Source organism: Topomyia yanbarensis, chromosome 3 (assembly GCF_030247195.1).
Source record: "Topomyia yanbarensis strain Yona2022 chromosome 3, ASM3024719v1, whole genome shotgun sequence".
Classification (NCBI taxonomy): domain Eukaryota; kingdom Metazoa; phylum Arthropoda; class Insecta; order Diptera; family Culicidae; genus Topomyia; species Topomyia yanbarensis.
In genome coordinates this window covers 23,140,488-23,159,945 of record NC_080672.1, presented here as the reverse complement: position 1 = coordinate 23,159,945, position 19,458 = coordinate 23,140,488, and the positions used below count along the sequence as shown (strand labels likewise).

Genomic DNA, 19,458 nt, shown 5'->3' with positions numbered 1-19,458 from the left:
TGCTAACCCTACAGCTAGCGATTTCGGTTGAATTTTTGAGATATATATTTCCGAACGAGCTGCCGACGGGTCTAAGAGGGTCACATATAGGACGGCTATACTTTTATTGGTATAGATCTAGGGTGCTGACAGACTGTCCTTCCAGTGACTGCAATTGGTATGGCAAGAAGTCCGCTAGAGTGGGTTTGGCCGCCTCTTCAGACTGTTGATGTTGCTTCGTTCCGAATCTTATCAGTTGTCAGGAGCATTTGACAATTGGACTTGGCGAACGTGGAATCGGTGTTTTATCGTCGTGCCTATCATCCGCTGTTTGCTTTATGCTGATGTTTGAAAAAAGAGGCTGGTTTTCCATCGTTCATTGTCCTGTGAGCTGGCCAGAGGAGTGATACGGCGGACTGCCTGAAGGTGGCTGTGGAGGCGTACATCTGCTCATGGTTAAGAGGAAAGGAGTCGCGACATACCCGGCGGGATGGGGGGGAGGTTCTCCCGCGCAAGCAGCCGCCAGAGTACGTCATCAGTTGTTGGTCCGCGAACGTTGGTTCGTCCGACACTTCTTGTTATATCGTGTTGCGGGAGAAAGGGGGGCGTTAGGTACTAAGAATATTCAGCTGTCGGGTCTGTTGGTCGCTGGGTCGATCTTCTGAAACGTCGAGCATCGTCTGTTAGTTTCTTTGAGTTGATGTCCCTAGACAGGTGTAGGTCTCTCTTCGATTCGGTGGACTGATTGAAAATGGCTTGGAGGCGAGTATCTGATTGTGGTTGGGTGGAAATGTGTTGTGGGACTTACCTGGGGGGAGGGTTGTCGACTGCGGTCGGTACTACCCCGGATATGGCCGGCACTGGGGAGGATGCTTTCGCTCCCCGGATTTTTGTTGGGCTGTCATAGCTTGCGGCGTTCTGAGCTATTCTGATAGCGAGGCTCAATAAAAAAACTCATCTAGCTTATCGATTACTACAACGTACCATTTTAGGATGAGGGAAACAATTGCCATATGGACATGATATTTCAGGCACAGAGAGCACACATCCATGATCGAACAAATAAAGGGTGTCCCACATCAAATTGCATTACGCTGTAGAAAATAATCCATTGGTTATTTTCTCTTGAAAATGTGGGTAGAAATAGTTTAGAGTGTATTGTTTACACTGTATTTTTATAGCGGTCAGTATTTCGAAAATTGGGGTAAATGGTGTCACCCGCTAAATCATCAACTCTCTCATCGTGACATCGGAAAACAACTCGGAATTGTGCAATCAACGGTGAATTGTGTGATTAAATGTTACTACCAAACTCTGAGCATCGAACGGAAGGAGAAATGCGGTCAGAAGGGATGTTTTAGTAGTGATCAGGATCACAAGCGTGTAGTGAAAGCGTTGTGGCCAAAAAGTTGAATCTTTCCAAGTTTTTTGTTCAGAGAGCCAAGGACCGGGAGGGACTGCATACGTACAAATAGCAGAAGACTCCAAATCATGATGAACGGTAAAATACGGTGGGAAAGTTACGAGCCCGGAAGCTGTACACCCTGATGCTGAGGAAGCCTCATTGTCTCATCATGGATGATGAGACTTACGTCAAGGCGGACTTCGGGCAGCTTTTGGGACTACTGTTCTTCACCGCCCAGCACAAGTTTGATGTTCCGCAGAAAGTAAGAAAGCAGAGACTTTCAAAGTTTGCCAATAAATAGCTGATTTGGCAAGCGATCTGCTCAAGTGGCGAACCGAGTGTGCCGTTCGTGACTACCAATACTGTAAACGGGAAAATCTATCTCAAGGAGTGTCTACAGAAGCGTCTGCTTCCTCTGTTGAAGCAACACCGAGGGCCCTACGATCTTCTGGACGGATCTAGCATCGTGTCGCTATTCAAACGTTGTCCTGGAGTGGTACAAAACCAGCCTGGTCACTTTTGTACACAAGGACATGGACCCCCCCCCCCCCCCCCCCCCGCTCACATGAAGTGCGAGCGTACGGTTATGGTATTGTTGTTTGTTGTTGAAATAAATAAATAAAAAGGTTTCTAATGGGTTATACTTCATTGTCTGAAAGTTTGAAAAGGATCGGTCCACTGGGTAATTTCCTACAGCGTTTTTTTCGTGACGTCCTTGATATTAATGAAACTTGTGAAAACATTTGAGCGAATATACGTTAACAGACTCCCAGTTAAGTTTAGCCGGAAAATGAGCCGGAATGCTGGCTTCAAAATCCAGGATATCGGACTGAAAAAAAATGCTGCCGTCGTTTGTTTTCGTCTTTATATTTCAATAGTTTATATCTTTTATCATTCTCCTTCTTCTGTTTTTACACACTCATTTCCATTAAACTGCTTCAGTTCGAAATTCTGCGTTGTATCTTTACATCTATATACTGCGCCTTACTTGCTTTTATGCTTCATCTATTTTGCTTGCTTAATAGTTCTATATGCTCATACAATACAAAAAATGCTTCTTCACCCAATCGTGCTGAACTGTTTTCCAATTTTGTTTCGCTTCGCTGCTGCTGCTTCCGCTCTTTCTCCGTTCGCTTGGCTAATTGATATTTATCAGTTTTCCATTACTCGTACGTAGATTTATCGTACTTGATAAAATATATATATTTTTAGTTTTTTATACCATACACACACGGACAATATTACAGTAAGTTTTTGCTTGCTTCCTTTTTAGTTGTAATTAATTTCCTATAATTTGTGTTCTATAGTTTTTGTATTGAATGCTTTTACATGGGTAGTCCTCCTCTTATATATAGCTTATTGACGATATTGTTGTTTGCTTTATTAATTCGACTTTTCATGTTCAACGTTCAATACAATATGTACAGTCAAATTAAAAGCTTCAAACAATGCAGTATAATGGATTTTGCTATAATTATTTCGTCACTAGATTGTTTTATTATTTTAGGTTGCTTTTCTGGTTGACGATTAAAAATTCTAATTTTTAGGTATACATGGCGTCATACCCGGGATTGTAGAGATTTCTATTTTCTTCTATATACTCAGGGTTGTTCTCTGTATTTGCTTAGATTTGTATCCATAATATAGGTTTGTCAATATACATGTATAGAGTATTGTTTGCTTTACTATAATTAGTTTTTTTTGTAAAATGGGCTTCATACCGATACGTGTATTGCTAAACTATCTCACAAGGGAGGAGAGAATATATTAGAAGCACCGGGGTAAATCTCTAGTTCCTGTTTAGATTGGGGAAAAGTATGTTTGGTTCCTAGAGTTTCTCATGCTTTCGGTGAATGATATTCATGATTTGAAAAATACTGCAAAAACGACTACACGCAGAAAATTTGTCAAGTGTAAATGGAACACAATTTTGTCGATTGAGGGTTATCGGATGTCAAAGAAGATTTTGTCACAGGTTTCCCTGACTCGAACAAACTATGCACGCTACATACTTTTTGCTCTATAAAAGGGTGAAAATGCGGTTTATTCCTCTACGAAAAAAAATGGAAATTTAGAATTCGAATACAATCAAAATTTCTACTACGCTGCCACTAAAATAAGTGTCCTAAGTACAGCTAATTTGCCCTATATCGCCATTGTGTATCATAACATTACCACTAAAAAAAAATAGAAGACGAATCAATGATTTCATTCGCTCCCAAAACAATTGGTTTGCTCTCTACCATTTCTGCTTTTTATTCGTTTAATCAGTTCTGCAACCCTCAGGGGAATTTTCTAAAACCTAAGACGATATGTGACTGAAATTTGCCTTATTTGCTTTCATTACCTCGTGGGATCAAGTCGCTCGTGATATACGATCTCCTCGGTATGGTCTCTCGTATCTGGATATGTGACATTTTGCTTCCAATCAAGGGATCGTTATAGTTTTTTTTGTTTCCGATTCGTTTGTCTGATTTTAAGGGAATCATTTAAAATAAAGTAGTGTTACTGTTTTAGGGAAGAGAATTGTTTATCAAACTTGGATATTGTTCTGTTTACATGATAAGTGAATGTTCTCTTCATTAGAGGAAAAGTTCAGTTCAAAATTGATCCTCCTTGATTATGTTGTTACAGTTTTAAAATCTATGTGAGTGGGTAAGTGTATGTGTGTGTACTTTTTTCCTTATCTGTTTACTATTGTCACAGTAAATTGATGACAGTTGAAAATGTTTTACAATTACTCGCGCCACGTTTTGTGCGTCTGTATGTACTTACGTTTCGTTCCGTTTGCTGGAAAGTCTGGCCGAAATTCGAACGTCAAATAGTCAGCTCTCTATTCATTATTTACAAATCTGCTGTTTTCAAATGAGGATGAAAGTTCGTTTTTTCTTCTATTTCACAGTACATCCAAGTTGGCAACACCGATATATGTATATCTGTTTTGTTATTATCTTGCGAAATAAACACGTCTAAACAGTCATAGTTAGCGCAAAATGTCATCGATTTGTTCAAAGCTGTTTTGCAAGCGTTTTACGATATCTAACTTCAGCATTGCACACACACGTGTAAACACGGTCCGATTCGGCTGGTAGTGCATCTCACATATACATAGCTACTTTAGAGTTGGTTTTTCTATGCGTGCCTGTTATGTCATATGATCACGATAGTAATTTGAATGTTTTGCCTTTTTAGCTAATAAAAGTAGCTCAGCGTTATTCTAAATTACTTAATACTTCTGCAACTATAATGGCATGTCATGCCGCACGTGTTTGTTCCGGTCAATAGATTATTGTTTCGTTTTCTTTTCTATTCAAGCTTCAAGCGGATAATAGTAATAAAATGTCTACTGTTTATTTTTTTGTTCTGTATTCTGGTTTTGTTTCTTTCTGAATGTAGAGACAGCTTAAACTTGTTGTAAAAATTCTATAAATACAATATGTTCAGCCTTTCTCTAATTAAGAAGAATGGTGGAAAGCGTGAACGAAATGAATTTATTTCGTAGGAAATGTTATTTCCATGAGAATCAACCAAAAAGATTATTTGTCCTATTTTTCTGAGATATTTTACGCGCGACAATGCAGATAGTGTAAAGAATGAACATGACAAATACGATTTTAGTTGCTCTTTATAAGCCTACACACGATGCTAGAAGTTGTAATGACGACTCTCGCATTGCTTTGTTGTATGCGTTTGTGTGAGTAAATTTCGATTGTACTTTTTAGTGATCGCTGCTCTATTGTTTTGTTATTGTTGGTTTTCCTATTTGGTATACAAGTCTAGAATTTTGGTGAAAACATCCCACCGAGTTGTAATAATGCTGATCTACAGTTACAGATGCTTTCCGATTGCGCTCGTATGTGTGTGTGTTCCGTATATTTATAAATATGCTTGCATTTTGTTGTGTGATACTGCAGTCCCAAATTTGTTGTTGGTTCTTGTCTTCTAGCCGAGGAGCAACTAACTGGTGCATATAGGGTTAATGTAAGTTATTTTTTATTTTCAATTTTTTTCCAATAACATTTTTCTACACACCTTACTTGTTCTGCCGAGTTATAGCCTTCTTTGCATCAACAGAGAACTCAGAAATCATTTTTATAGTATCGCCTTTCGCATAAGCCTTGAAAATATGCGTTTGCCTTCAAATTTTTCTTGTAAACGATTTGTTTTTCTATAAATTTAAACGTCAATCGGCTCAATAGCAGCTAGATAAGACTATTGCCAAGATAAATTAAGTCGGTAGTTTTTTTCAAAATTGTAGCTAAAAATTTTCGAAGCAGATCAATACGACCGTTTAATCCGCGGATTATTATAAACTTGAACAAATTATCGAAATTTTATATTTAACACATAACTCAAATTTAGGAATAGATCCTTTCACGACAAGGGTCAAGAAAAAAATGACATCGGACCATCCCTGTATCGATACCTAGACCCATCAGGAGTGTCTGCTCTAAATTTGAGCCAAATCGGACAAATCTAGCTACCGGACCAACGTATTGGATGTTTGTATGCGATGAAAAGTGAAAATAAGAGAAGTAAAAGTCGATTTCCTCATATGAAATCCCATGTAAATTTCAAACCGTGGGCGCAACAATATAGTTTCATCGATCGAGTTTAGAATTTGCACAGTTAATCTAGGACCCGACTGGAATCCAGAAAGTTGCTCGAAGCTTATTTTTTCATATAGCCGTGTCCCACTTTAGTGACCACACCGTTGATCTCAACTTAATGAGCGGGCATATAGATGCGGAAATCCTTCATAAAAGACTTGTCGTCAGTAACGTTACTTGGTTTTGCTTTGACCGAATACCTTTCTGAGCTTATCTTGACGAACTTTTAGTATTCTTTTGGTGCTCCACATTGATGGTTTTGCCCGAAATAGGGAAGGGGGAGGTGTTGTTAATTTTCGATCGTTTTTTTTTTTTTTGCATACGGCTTGGTTATAATTTTTCATACAGATGTTTTAATTCAAAGGAGCAAAACTTCGTATGCTGACTTGACAATCCATAAATGAGGAAATATCAAGCTGCATTGTGAAGCTACTTTTACCAGTCCTCATAATTCATGTATGAGCTTTGTGCTATCGTACCTGCCCATCCAATTTGTATCGGTGGAATTGCTAGCATTAGCAAATGACGAAACTTTCATCAATTTCATTTTACCTTCGCAAGTCCGTATTGTGCTGTTGAATGGCAACATGCCTCCATTGCACTTCTTGTCGTCATGTTCTGACTATTAATGGGTCGCTAATCGATAGCTATTTCTAGAGAAATCTCTATTGTTAATGCACGCAGCGGAACTAGAAATAGTTGAATAATGAGATGAAATAGCGTGGAACAGAGGGTGTAACGATGGTCGCTTTGGGAGCTGATTTTTTCCCAGCCTCCTTTTCAACCGTTTCAGTGATTCTTTTCCAACCTGTTTTGATGTAGAATACTGGTAAGGTTTCAATATAGGGCCACTCTTTCAAAACTTTCTGCTGGAATGCTTTCTCACTTTTTGAATGCGAATAGCTTTTGTCCCATTGTACGAAATAACTATATTCTTTTGTTGTCTGATCCAAAATATACGCAGTAATTTGTATCTAATTGCGTAAAGTATATGGCTACGTCGAGTAACGGTGATAAAGGACGCTGTGCAACCAGCAATAATCTACGCCATGATGGATCCGTACTATTCGGCCGTCGAGCGAGCATATTATCGTGTTGTTAACACCGCTCTATTGGATGACTATGAACTGTAGTTTACAAAACATCAATTGTCTCTTTGAAAATATTTCAGATCGTGTTTTGTAGTCGTATCGTACGAGTTGGACAATATAATATGTAGCGTACAGACGATAACTTCAGACAAGGTACACATATATTCATATTTTTACTATTTCATGCTACGACGAATTATGGTATTCATAAAACATTTTTTCAACTCTATTTAGCCCTTTTTCCGCATAGTTCAGGTACAAACCAGTTCCACATGCTTTACGACCCAAGCGCGAGGCATTTTAAATCCTTCGGTATGAGCACAAAGAAACACCGCTTCATACCGAGACACGGAAATTGCACTCATGATCACTCAATCAATATTATAATTAAATGTTATTTCTTTCAATAAAAAAATATTGATGAAGAAACGTTCCTACGTTTCCTACCTCAGAAAAAATAACTAAATGGTAAATTTCTTGTTCATGATAACTCCAATTTCCGTATCTAAAACAACCAACCTAACCTCAACAATACAAAAATAATTCTGGATCTCCATAATTCGCAATAAAATATCGAGTCCGACTAAATGTTTTGGTGTCAAACGAAAGAACGAGTGTTTTCTTATCTTATGTAATTAAACTTTTTGTAAAACTATGTAACGTTTCTCTTGAAACTATTAAAATCGAACAACCACCAGAGCAAAAACTCAGTGGTTCAAATACCACATAGTCCCTTAAAAATATGATGGTATTTTATATGGGTCTCAGTAACCCATATAAAATACCATCATATGGTATTTTATATAGGATCTACCGGACCATGGTGATGATGTTTTCATGGGTTGAACCCATTTCAAACCCCATGAGCATGGGGGTATTATGGGCTTTTCGTTTGCTCGGGAATCCTATATCATTAATATTTTTAAGATAAACATTGGGTTGGTCGTTTTAGATAGGAAAATGTTTACTTAGAAATTTGATTTATCAGTGGATAACCTCGACTTTCAATACCCGCACTCTTTAATCCAGTGATTTTCGCGCACTATCGTGCTTTTTATCGAGATTTCAATCTCTGAATTTCATTTTAGTGTAAACTATGCGTTTTGACAGATGAAAATAAAAACATCATCATTGCACTTTCGTGCCATCTTGCGGTCTACATTCAGCTTTAGATCGCGAATCTACTTTTCCAAATAATTCCATACTAAATTTGCAAAAGGGCGAATAAGATTTGTAAACAAACTTTTATTTTGATGGTTTCTCTTAATTTACTATATTTTCAAAGCAGAAAACAATTGAAATTACTTCTACGAAGGGTAAAAATATACATAAACGCATATTTTACATGAAATTCCACACTGCAGCAGACTAGTGAGCGAATCAAGTTTGTTTACAAAAAACAATTTCGCCCTTTTGATGAATTAATATTGAATTATTTCTCGTGCAGCAAAGACACGAGCTGGAGATGATGATTAAGAGCATGCTCAGCGCTGTTTCATTTTATGTAGGAGTTTAAAAGTAGAACTGGAACTGAAATAATCACACCCCCAGCAGAGCGTTTTATTTTTAAATTTCAAGCTGGTATACGCCGCCGCTGTATTTGTTACTTATTTATAAACCAACTGTTGTTACGGCATTTAATTGGCAGGGGACTGAAAGGTGAAGTATATTTTTCAATATTAAGAGCCATAGTACTCAAGGGGGAGCAAGGAGTTGAAGGGAGAAAGTTTAGAAAAGCGTGGAAGGGTCATATGAGCAAGCTTAGAGTTTACCGGCGATTTAACCCTTTGTCTGCTACCGTAGGGGTCAAGGCATTAGAAATGCGAATCACCTGAGTCTACGACATGTCCGGACAAGCGTAAAGTAACTTGTTACTTTATACTGTCAGAACCGACAAAAAGATTTAAAAAAATTAGAATATTCCATTTTGTCCCAGTTTTTGCGATGGTTCACAGCTCCCCACCAAAATAAAAAATGCCGATTCCACGCATTTCACGCAATCTGCCATATCTTAAATGTGGATGTATTAAGGTGTCCTGTACAAATACCAGTTGAATTATTGACAATCGATCGATGTTTATGGTAGTTATACCCCGAAGACAAAACATTGTTCATAACTCCCCACCGTCCCCTACTATTTTTTTGCGAATTTCTTCGTACAAATCTAGTCTTCCACAAAATTTTTCTAAGTCCATGTAAACAGTACTAGTGGACTGTCGAGAAAAGTAAGGTTAACTGTGTCAGTAAAGAACCCAATTTTGCGGGACATTTCGGTTGGTGTAAAACCTAATGACGGTGGCTTTTCTTGCTTTTTCCCCAGTAGCACCATAATCTTCACCATTCAAGGAAATGTTTATCCCACGGACTGAACTAAAAAGGAAAGCAAATTCGACGAATTGCAATGTTGACTAATTAATACTAATGAGCCAGCACGGATGAGCTTCAAGTGAAATCGTTAGAATAAGCGACTAATTATGCTAGGAAAAATACTCCAGAGGAAACAGCTACTCTGGCGGTGGATGCAATCTGTGGGATACCCGTTATTTGAGCAAACAGAAAATATTGTTTGTTCTCGGCTGGAAACTTTTAAACGTTGGGAAATGATTATCACGAGCATGTTTTCATTTTACGTAGGAAGGATTTAATAAATAGAATACATCGTTTCTCAATTCATCCGCACGTTTTTTATAATCCCTATAATGTTGAATTTTGATTCCACTCTTTCGATAATGTTATATATGTAAGAAAAACGTAGAGTTGCCACCCCTCTAGCTTCAACCTGGAGACTAGTTTTCTTGGACGATCTCCAGGTCTACGGGTTTTACTTCAATTTCTTCAACACCAATCGGATTCTCCCTGCGGTGTGGTTGGCTACTCCTGCAGTGATCCTAAGCTGAGAGTGAGATTAACTCCTTTGTTGGAATCTACTTTGTAATCGTGATTACAAGTTTCTGGGTTCTTGTTCATTCAAGTTATCAGTCACAGCGAGAGTGGCTGGTCCTTTTTTTTCAGTACGGTTAGCAGGGGAATCGAAATTCTACGTCTGACTGACGTGCTTACAAACGCCCAAAACCATCTAAATCTATAGCTACATATAATCAGCTCAGATTAATGGTGAGCATTATACTTTGTCAAAATATTGCACACTACGGTGATTGTGAGTAAAATAGGAAATTTTCACCCAGTGTTGATTTGTTACTCTGACGAGTTACTGGCGAATGAAAGAAGTAAACTTGCTTTTTCAACTTTAGTTAAAGTGATGAAAAAAATTGCTTAGAATTAAAATTCGGTCTGAAACCATACTCATGTTGCATTTGAAGTCTTGCCACCGATGAACCGACGTGCCACATGGAACAAAAAATGCGTCAGATGTTGTCCTAATTGTTTAAATTAAAATATGTTGTTACACTAGCGACATCTGTATCATGGTTTGCGTGGTAGTCTTCGTCGATAACACAACAGTACGCAAAAACCAAGGTGTATCGACGTTGTACCAGGTATGCTAGAACGAACAAACCTTTTTTGGCATGTTGAAGACCATTTTTCTAGCTTTTCATTATCCTATGTATGTACTATTTAACAAAACTGTCCATTGCAAGCAAAAAAGTAACAGAATACATGCATTTTCAATGAGTTCTGAATACGATTTTGATGCATATTACCACTACATACGTAGCTGAGGGAATTGCACACCTTCTGTAATATCAATATACTTATCGAGAAGCCTGCCCAGATTCGAACATGGCGGAGCGATCTGTCGTAGTTTGAGAGTATTGATCGCTTCATTTCAAAACAATCGTTATTTTGTATGGGACATTTTTCGAATGCCTCTGTCATGTCGGTTCGTCGGTGGTCTTGCTTCGATCAGAATAAATATTCGGGTCAAAGTTCCACTAGAGCTGGAAACCCTAGAAAGACGCTGTAAAAAATCTTCATAACCTGTTTAAGATTAAACGAAAATGATTAAAATACACTGATGCAGTACACCGTGGATTAGAATTTTCCAATTCCAGCGAAGAATAATTTTCGAGTGTCTTTTAATGAATAATAATAATTCTACAACGGTACAACTCAACCTTTCAAGTGCATCCGTATATTAAAAATATCTTTCGTAGACGCAAAAATAAAATAACCTAAAGAATAAGTTCTATTATCTTACTTTTGAGTTGTGTGACGCTTTCTCACTTATTAGTGTTGTCAAAAATAAAATGAGAGATTCGACTCAGTCGAGGTCTTTTTGCAGTAAGGTACTTTTGAGTTGTTTGGGGTATACTTAAAATTAGGTAAATTCAACTTAAATTTAAGTAAATTGAACTCAAGGTTGAGTATAAAAAACTTATCAATGAGTTATGATTTTTGCCGTAGTTAAATGGAAACTACCTTCAACACGGTTTACCTAATTTAACCTTCCTGCACGATACCCCGAGATTGAGTTAAAAGTACTCAATTTTAGGTAGTTTTTCGGTTGAGTGTAGATGTTCAATTGAATTTCTATGAAAATGTGAACGGGATTTCGTTTGACATTATTGGCCTTACATGACAGCGGATGCAGTTAACTAGTAAATGATACAACTTTAAATCTGCCAAGAGATGTTCGCGTTATTGCTAAATAAAAACTTATTTGATTCGACTAAAAACATCTGCTGCTTTCGTGCTATCTTGCTTCAACTTATTTCCGCCAATTCCAATACTTTCCTACTGTGCTCTATAGGAAATAATTACTATCGTCTCTATTATCAAGCTGTGGTACGACCTGTCTAAACATCAGTGCCTCGTAAAACTATTTCCTATTCAATACCACCCGCATCTTTCACCCAACGATATTATGTGTAGAAAAACGTTCGTTTTCCATCACATAATCTTCTTATTTGTCACATTCTCGCCTCTGGCGATCTGGGTAAAAAGTACTTTTACTTTACTAAGAATTGCAGTGCTCAGCGGACCTCGTTTTGCTTTGCATGTTTGCGTCAGTGGAATAACTGAAAAGTTTATTTGAATTTAATTAGTTTTCTTCTCGCCCTCCCCCCATCACTCTCGAACAGATTGATTTCCCAGTAGCTGCATCCTCGACTGGCGGGTTAATTACAAGTTCACGCCCTCTATCTTTCCCATTGATTCGGTTTTCTTTGTCACCACAAATCTATACGGACACTGCCTTCCTCCAGCAACAGATATAAAAAACCAATCGCCCTAATGATGGCAGTAAGGGAAATTTTCTACTCGACTAGAACTTTTTGGATCAATAGAACGAACCAGATTTGATACTTTTTTCTCAAGTTTGTTAAAAAAAATTCCTGTGATAATAGATATAAATTATTTGTCAATTATGTTATTGAAGTAGTTCCCTTTACTCCAGCTAGATTCCTTTCCTGTTCACATTGCGCTTTAAAATGGTCGATATTTGCAAGTAAATTTTTAATATGTCACCTTTGCAGCGCGAACCGTTTTTGCACCCTTCCCACTTTGCTTCGACACAATTTCGCTATATTTGCTACATTATAGATTAACAGTAAAATTTGTTTAGTTTTTTAGGTTTTTTTCTCATTTTTTTCTTCTTGACATTATCTTACAAATAATTTGTAAATTAGACGAATCTATTGTTACATCACTAGCGTTCATTTGCCTTCAATCATGCTGTCAAACATTCACCCAACCGGTCACTGTTCTTCCATCCTGTATTTATATCCTATTTATAGTGCATTTGTTTTTGCTGTTTTGCTATTTACAAGTAATTGCTAGATGTTGGGTACACTGATACTCCCTTTTGAATATACACCCTGCGCGGTTTTTGATGACCAACCAGACAGTCCTGTGAACGAGAGTGGGAAAAGAAAAGAATAAAAATTATTAGAACCAGAATTTGAGTAGTGTAGCGTTAGTGTATTCAATGTATTCAACTTTTCGTGTCGCCAATGTTTTATGGGAACGTCTGTTACAATCGTACAAAACGGATGTGGAGGCTTACCTAGCAGTGACGGTAGAAGTTCGAATCATTGCTTATTTTGGATTATTTGATAATGTTCGAATCACGTATTGTTTAGCTATTATTTAGAGGAACGATGCAATTTATCATACTTTACTCTTGCTATTCACACGAACTTTTCGGAATTTCGAATTTTGTATATTATATCGCTTGTAAAATAAGCACAGGTCGCAAATTTAGGAATGTCCGATTTTTCAATAGATCAATTAGTAACAAATCAATTAAAAATCATCAACGAAAATGAACCGGATGAATGCAATGTCCGTGTCGAAATCTGAGCGTTTCAGTTTTGCGGGCTCCAAGGCAATCTTGTCGGCCAGGCACGGGGTAAAAAAAAATCCAGATGGCCTTTCTAAGGCCCCCTTTCCTGTATCGTTAATTGTATTTCCTCAAAAGCTACGCTTGGTGATGTTGGACACATCACGGTGGAAAGTTGTGCTGAAGTAGTTCTTAATTAGGGTGTTAAGTGACCGTACACTTTGATATATAGTAGAACTCCTAGCGGATAAATGACTTCAACCTCTTCGGAATATAGGAACACTTTACCAAAGCTCATAGAAGCCATCCTGGCTATAGCATTTGTTGGAGAGATACATATCGTGTGCCTGAAGGTCTCTTCATGGCGTTTCCTGTTCCGAGTCTTTTTCCAATTATCTGAATGCGGTCTGATGGAACAGTGGAGTTATAAGGTTAGTTAATGATGCGTCCGCACTCGTTCGGTACAGACTCAAAACAAGCACGGAACCATTCGGGAGGTGCCCAATATTTTTGAAGTAAAATACCGATTTTATAAACATTTGCCAGAAATCATAACGACGAATAGCCAGAAGATGTCCAGAAATAGGGGTGGGCGTAGCGTAGTTGGTAAATCGATTGCCTTGTACGCAGCGCACCTTGGTTCGAGTCCCGACCCCGCACATAGGGTTAGAAATTTGTCATACGATTGCTCTAACCTGAAGAGGTGAATGGCCTTAAGGTTAAAACCTCTATAATCGAAATAAAAAAAATGTCCAGAAAAATACTTAATTCAAATATTATTCTTAGAGAAAACAAATAAGCAAAAGAAAAAGAATTGTATTCGTGACGAGAATATGAAATAATTTTGCGAGGCTATTTTGTGCCAGCATTGTAGAATGTCCACAATATACAGAAAATAAAGAAAATTGTCGCTTCTTAAGACTTGGGAGCAAGAACATAATGGATCCATTGTTGGCTTCTGCCGCCGGATGCCACACGGCTTCTAGGCTGGATTTTGTTCGGGGCGAAATAATAATATCAACCTCTTAGTGACCGCCAGTATTGTGGGAAAATGATTTCTAAACAGAATTGTTTCAGATAACCAGATGCTAACAACGAGCCATCGATACTGGAAAGGGATAGACCAAATTTGTAATTAATTTGCTTATTTATGTGTTGTTGTAGCTTCGGCTAAAGTGCGTTCGCTGCACCAAGTTGCTTTGCACCATTTTCTATGCAAGTAGAACGTTTCACATGTGAAGAAAACTTTTTTTTGTGAATAGCGAACGAACGTTTTGAGATGCGATTTTTCCCATGTTTGCAAAATTATCCGTCCATTTTTGAGTGAGCATCAGAAGAAACTTCTGGATTATTCTAAGAGAACTGTGTCGAGTACTTGAAGAAAACTCTCATAACTGCACGAAAAGGGCATAAACTGCATTTTCCGAACAACCCAAGGTCATTTGGAAAATCAAGATTGACCCCATCATCTCGGATAAAGATTTGACAAAAAACTAAATATAACCCGCTGTACTGTTGGCAAAACCCCTTTTCGAAAATGCTGCAAATGCTATCGAGAAAATAAACAACCTAGCCGAGGCCCCAAACAACAAACTCCGCTTAACTGCGGAACAGAACATAATCATAAATTACCAGGGTTTAGGGTGTTTCAACTAAACTGCTGGAAACATGTCTATACATACTTTGGTTTCAAACTGTGGAGCAACGTTCCAATTGTTTTCAAAAAAAACTTCATCGCGGGTTTTAGGTCGAGTAGTTTCCATTCTGATGAAAATTAGATTTTATGGTCACCGCAACATATTTATTTTGTGGACTTGTTGACTTTTCTCGGTGAAAATGTAACCAGCAAATTTTACCATTATTACATGTGATAATGGTAAAATTTGCTGTTTTCATTTTTACCGAGAAAAGTCAACAAGTCCACGAAATAGTTTCCATTCTGTTTAAAAAAAACTTGGATTCGGGGAGTGGGGGGAGATTAAATCATCAACATTATTATATCAATAGAAGCGCTTTTAATGCTGAAAAGCTTCTTTGAGGTTGTTCAACCTTCAAAGTTGAAGGTTTCAAAATTTTATGATCTTGACCGTTAGAAAAGTTTTTATACATTTATTACACTTTAAAAGTGAACTTTGACAGATTATAAAAGAAGTGGAAAGGCTGAAAATCATAAAATGCATCTGTTAGACTCATTTTGTTTCTGAACAAAAAATCAAAATTCCATTAAATTTAAGCACTTTCGAAAAATCTACAATTTTCATCAAACCCCGCTCCACCAAACCAAATTTCTGGCTACAACACTGACCCAGTGAATGTGGTTTGCATGGTGTAGGGTTAGTTGGTCGTTTTTATGGGCGAAAATATTTAAAAGAGTTTCAATTTCGATATTTCGTATTCTACTTGTCAGTGACTTGGCGTTTCAGTTAGTCACTAAACAAAAAAGATTATAACTACTAGAGGTCGTATGTCGCTGCTAACACTGATGGTTTATCATCTCACTCTTGCATACGATAGGCCTATTAGTTTAACATTTATTGTCCCGGGTACACATGGCAAAGTAGTAGATTATATGCTATAGCGAGACCACATACATAAAGGTACCGTCAAACGGGGTAACTTGCAACACTTTTCAACTTTAAAGCGGTATAACTAAAAATGCCAAAACTTTAGAATAATATTCAGCATGCACAAGTGCTAAAGGGAGTACGAAGAATACTAAATGGTATTTGTGAAATCAAAATATCATTTTCTCTTCTCAGAATGGCCAAAAATAGTAACCCCGCATATGGGGTAACTCGCAACACAGGATCTTCGTTGAAGTTATACTACGAAGTATACTTTCGTTTACGTTTCTAGTACGTTTTTGAACAGCTATATTTTTCGATTTATTCAATGCATGCTCACAAAAGTAAGAAAAGCTAAGAATTGGTACTTTGACCCTTAATTTAACAACTGACCAATTTCGCGCCAACCCGAACAAATGTTGGCAGCACCCTTTCAGATTTTAATGAAACTTTCTGTACATGAGAACTTTGTCACAAAAGGCCACTTTACATACTTTGTTTTTTTTCCAAAAATGATCTAGACTGTCTTTTGAAAAGTGTCAAACTTTTTTTACAATTTTTTAATTCAAATAGCTAAGTCTAAAAATGACAAATCCTACAAAAAATGTTGTAGGAGTGATTTTTACAAAATTAGTCAAATTTTTGAATAAAAATATTGAAAAAAACTCTTCATCGACTCCTACACTGAAAACAATCGATTTTAAAAATTGAAAGCCGATTTACAAAAAACCACACCTTTGATTTGGATGAAATTTTGTTCCAAGTTGGGTAATTATGTTCCCTACCTACCGCCAAAAATTGAAGTTGGGTACTTTCAAGGAAAACGAGTTATCTGAAAAAAAACTTTTCCTTGTCCAAACTGAATTTTTTTAAGAGTATTTTTATCGAAAACTAAACCAATAAAAGTCATTGTCATCTCAGAATCCAACCCAACTAATAGTTTCCTGATGCATGCTAAAAGTATCAGTAACGAATTTGGTATATATTCTTAACAAACTTGAATGAAGACTGGAAGACTGGAAAACTGGAAGACTGGAAAATTAGAAGACTGGAAGACGGCAAGAATGGCATACTGGAAAATTGGAAGGCTGGAAGGATGGAAGACTAGAAGACTAGAAGACTGGAAGACTGGAAGACTGGAAGACAGGAAGACTGGAAGACTGGAAGACTGGAAGAATGGAAGAATGGAAGACTGGAAGACTGGAAAACTGGAAGACTGGAAAATTGGAAGACTAGAATACTGGAAAACTTGAAGATTGGAAGACCGCAGTTCATTTGTTCATCTCAAAAATTATTAATTTTATGAAACAATTGACAAACTTTTCTAAAATTTATTTTATGTCGGATGGAGCAGCAGCACAATTCAAAAATAAAAAAAAATTCGCAAGCTTGTGTAGATTCCAGTGAAAGTATGAATTAAGTATTGGAATGGCATTTTTTGGCAACTCCCATGGAAAAGAACCCTGTGATACTATTGGTGGCACTCTCAAGCGAATGGCAAAAAGACGCTCGCGACTATGGAAATACCATAACAACTCCCCGAGAGTTATATAACTGGGCAGTTGGACAAATTGATAAAAATATCACAAAATTAAATTTCTGAACTGAACAGTACAGCAAAATGTCAGAAGAACTTGAAGAACTGTATAATAACGCCAAAACAATATCTGGCACTCAGAAAATCCATTGTATAGAAATAATACATGAAGATAGTTTTAAGACAAATGTTATATATTAAAATAAATAAAAAATTATGTAAAATTCAATACATAATGTTGTGGTGGTTATTTCTTTCTCTAATTCTTCTTCACAACTAAACAAGAAAATAAAGAAGTAATAATGTAATATTTGTTTAAAGACGTGAACTCTTTCCAATGGGATTCTTGATTTATAAAAGTATACTTAGTTGCTAAATTAGATAATATCTTCCCACAAACTGAGATTTATTGGATTCTGAGATAATTAGGACTTTCATTGCTTTAGTTTTCGATAAAAATGCACTGAAAATAATCAGTTTGGACAACGAAAAGTTTTTTTCAAATAACTTTTTTTCCTAGAAAAGTGTCCAATTTTTGACAGTAGGTATGGATTATATTTACCTATCTTGGAACAATATTTCATCCAAATCAAAGATGGAGTTTTTTGTAAATTGACTTTAAATTTTTAAAATTGATTTTTCTTCAGTGTAGGAGTCGATGAAGAATTTTTTTTAATATTTATTTTTTACCAGCAGCTTTTTCAGTTAAACGCATTGCGCAAATCCGAGGAGAAACCAATCGCTCCCACAATTTGCACAGTTCTCGACAAACATATGATTACGTCTTAAAAGCCAACTGTCAAAATTCTCTTTGAAAGTAAATTCCTGACAAACCGTTACTGGCTAAACACAGTTCATAGAAGTTAATGAAAGAGAAAACTTTTCTCTTTTGTTTAATACTAGCACTTGTGATTGGAGAGTAACGGTTTGTCCGGAATTTCTTTTCAAAGAGAATTTTGATAAATCATATGTTTGTCGAGAGTTGTTTGGGAGGACAAAAGGAACTGGAAAAGTGCTGTGTTCGCATGATTAGGATCATTTTAAATTTTTGCACTGCGACCACGGGCCAGTCTAATAAACACGCATGACACTTTCTGATTTAAGTTGCGTGACTTTTGTTAAATATATTACTACAACAGTAAAAAATCCACAACAATACTTACTTCATATAGTGCCAAAAATTGTTCTCCAATTGTGTATGATTTGTTTGTTATTCGGAATGGATGATTTTGGTTTTTGCTTTTCGTAGAGTTTCCTCATTTTCTTTTTTTTTGCTGGTAAAATTTTGCTAATCCCCTTGCCTTCGTTTCGTTCTTCTGCATGTTGTTCTTTTCGCTGGCTCTCACAAATGATGCTCGTCTCACGTGGCTCGAATGAGTTTCTCTTCCCACTCCTCGTCGATTCTAAACTTCTCATCGCTTGTGTTGATCGAAAGGTGCAATCAGAAGCTTTTGTTTTCTTTTTTTCTGACGTGAAATAAGATGCATTGTTGAGTGTGTTTTTGTGGTAAGAAGAAAAATTTCACAAGCGTTTCGCGTGATGATCGTGATTTTCAGATTCCGCTGTTGTTAGTTGTTTCCCGAATGAGTGCTCGTTCCGATCTTCTTGCTGCTATCTCTGTTGGTTTTTGGATGCTGATGTTATGCCGCTGTTTCTTCTGCTGTTGTTTTCCGCTGCACGTTGTTGTGTTTTTTGTTTGTTATTTATTTCTTCCCTCCTTCTCTGCTCTCAGCTCGAACTAATGATGGCGATTGTTTCCGTTACGTTGGTTTGTTTGCAAGAATTTCCTTTACATTTTTTGGTGATTTTCATTTTTGTTGCTCTATGTGTTTCCTGTCTAGCTCTAGACAAACCACTCGTCTTTCTGTGAGGTTTGCTGCGATAAATCCGGACCTAATTGTCTTAATTTGCCAGGCACCAAATGGGACGGACTTTGGCCATCAATTTGTGTGGAATGCGGAGGTACCCTGTGAACAAGAAAACGTTAGGCACATGTTGTGACAATATAAAAGAAGGTTTTCGGTTACGGTG

General features: G+C 37.1%; 2 protein-coding genes across 3 annotated transcripts in view; one reads left to right on the top strand and one right to left on the bottom strand.

Moving 5' to 3' along the window:
- LOC131689303 (thioredoxin domain-containing protein 15) overlaps window positions 1-19,458 on the top strand; it is a 229,001-nt gene that overhangs the window by 12,367 nt on the left and 197,176 nt on the right. The window lies entirely within an intron of this gene.
- The window catches only part of LOC131689305 (uncharacterized), a 237,287-nt gene continuing 220,064 nt past the window's right edge, over window positions 2,236-19,458 (bottom strand). For both annotated transcript variants that reach the window (XM_058974298.1, XM_058974296.1), the window contains exons 7-8: window positions 18,591-19,394; window positions 2,236-12,894 (exon numbers count right to left, since the gene is read on the bottom strand). In XM_058974298.1, the coding sequence (XP_058830281.1) occupies window positions 19,330-19,394 (65 nt within the window). In that variant the 3' untranslated portion in view covers window positions 2,236-12,894; window positions 18,591-19,329. The remainder of the gene's footprint in view (window positions 12,895-18,590; window positions 19,395-19,458) is intronic.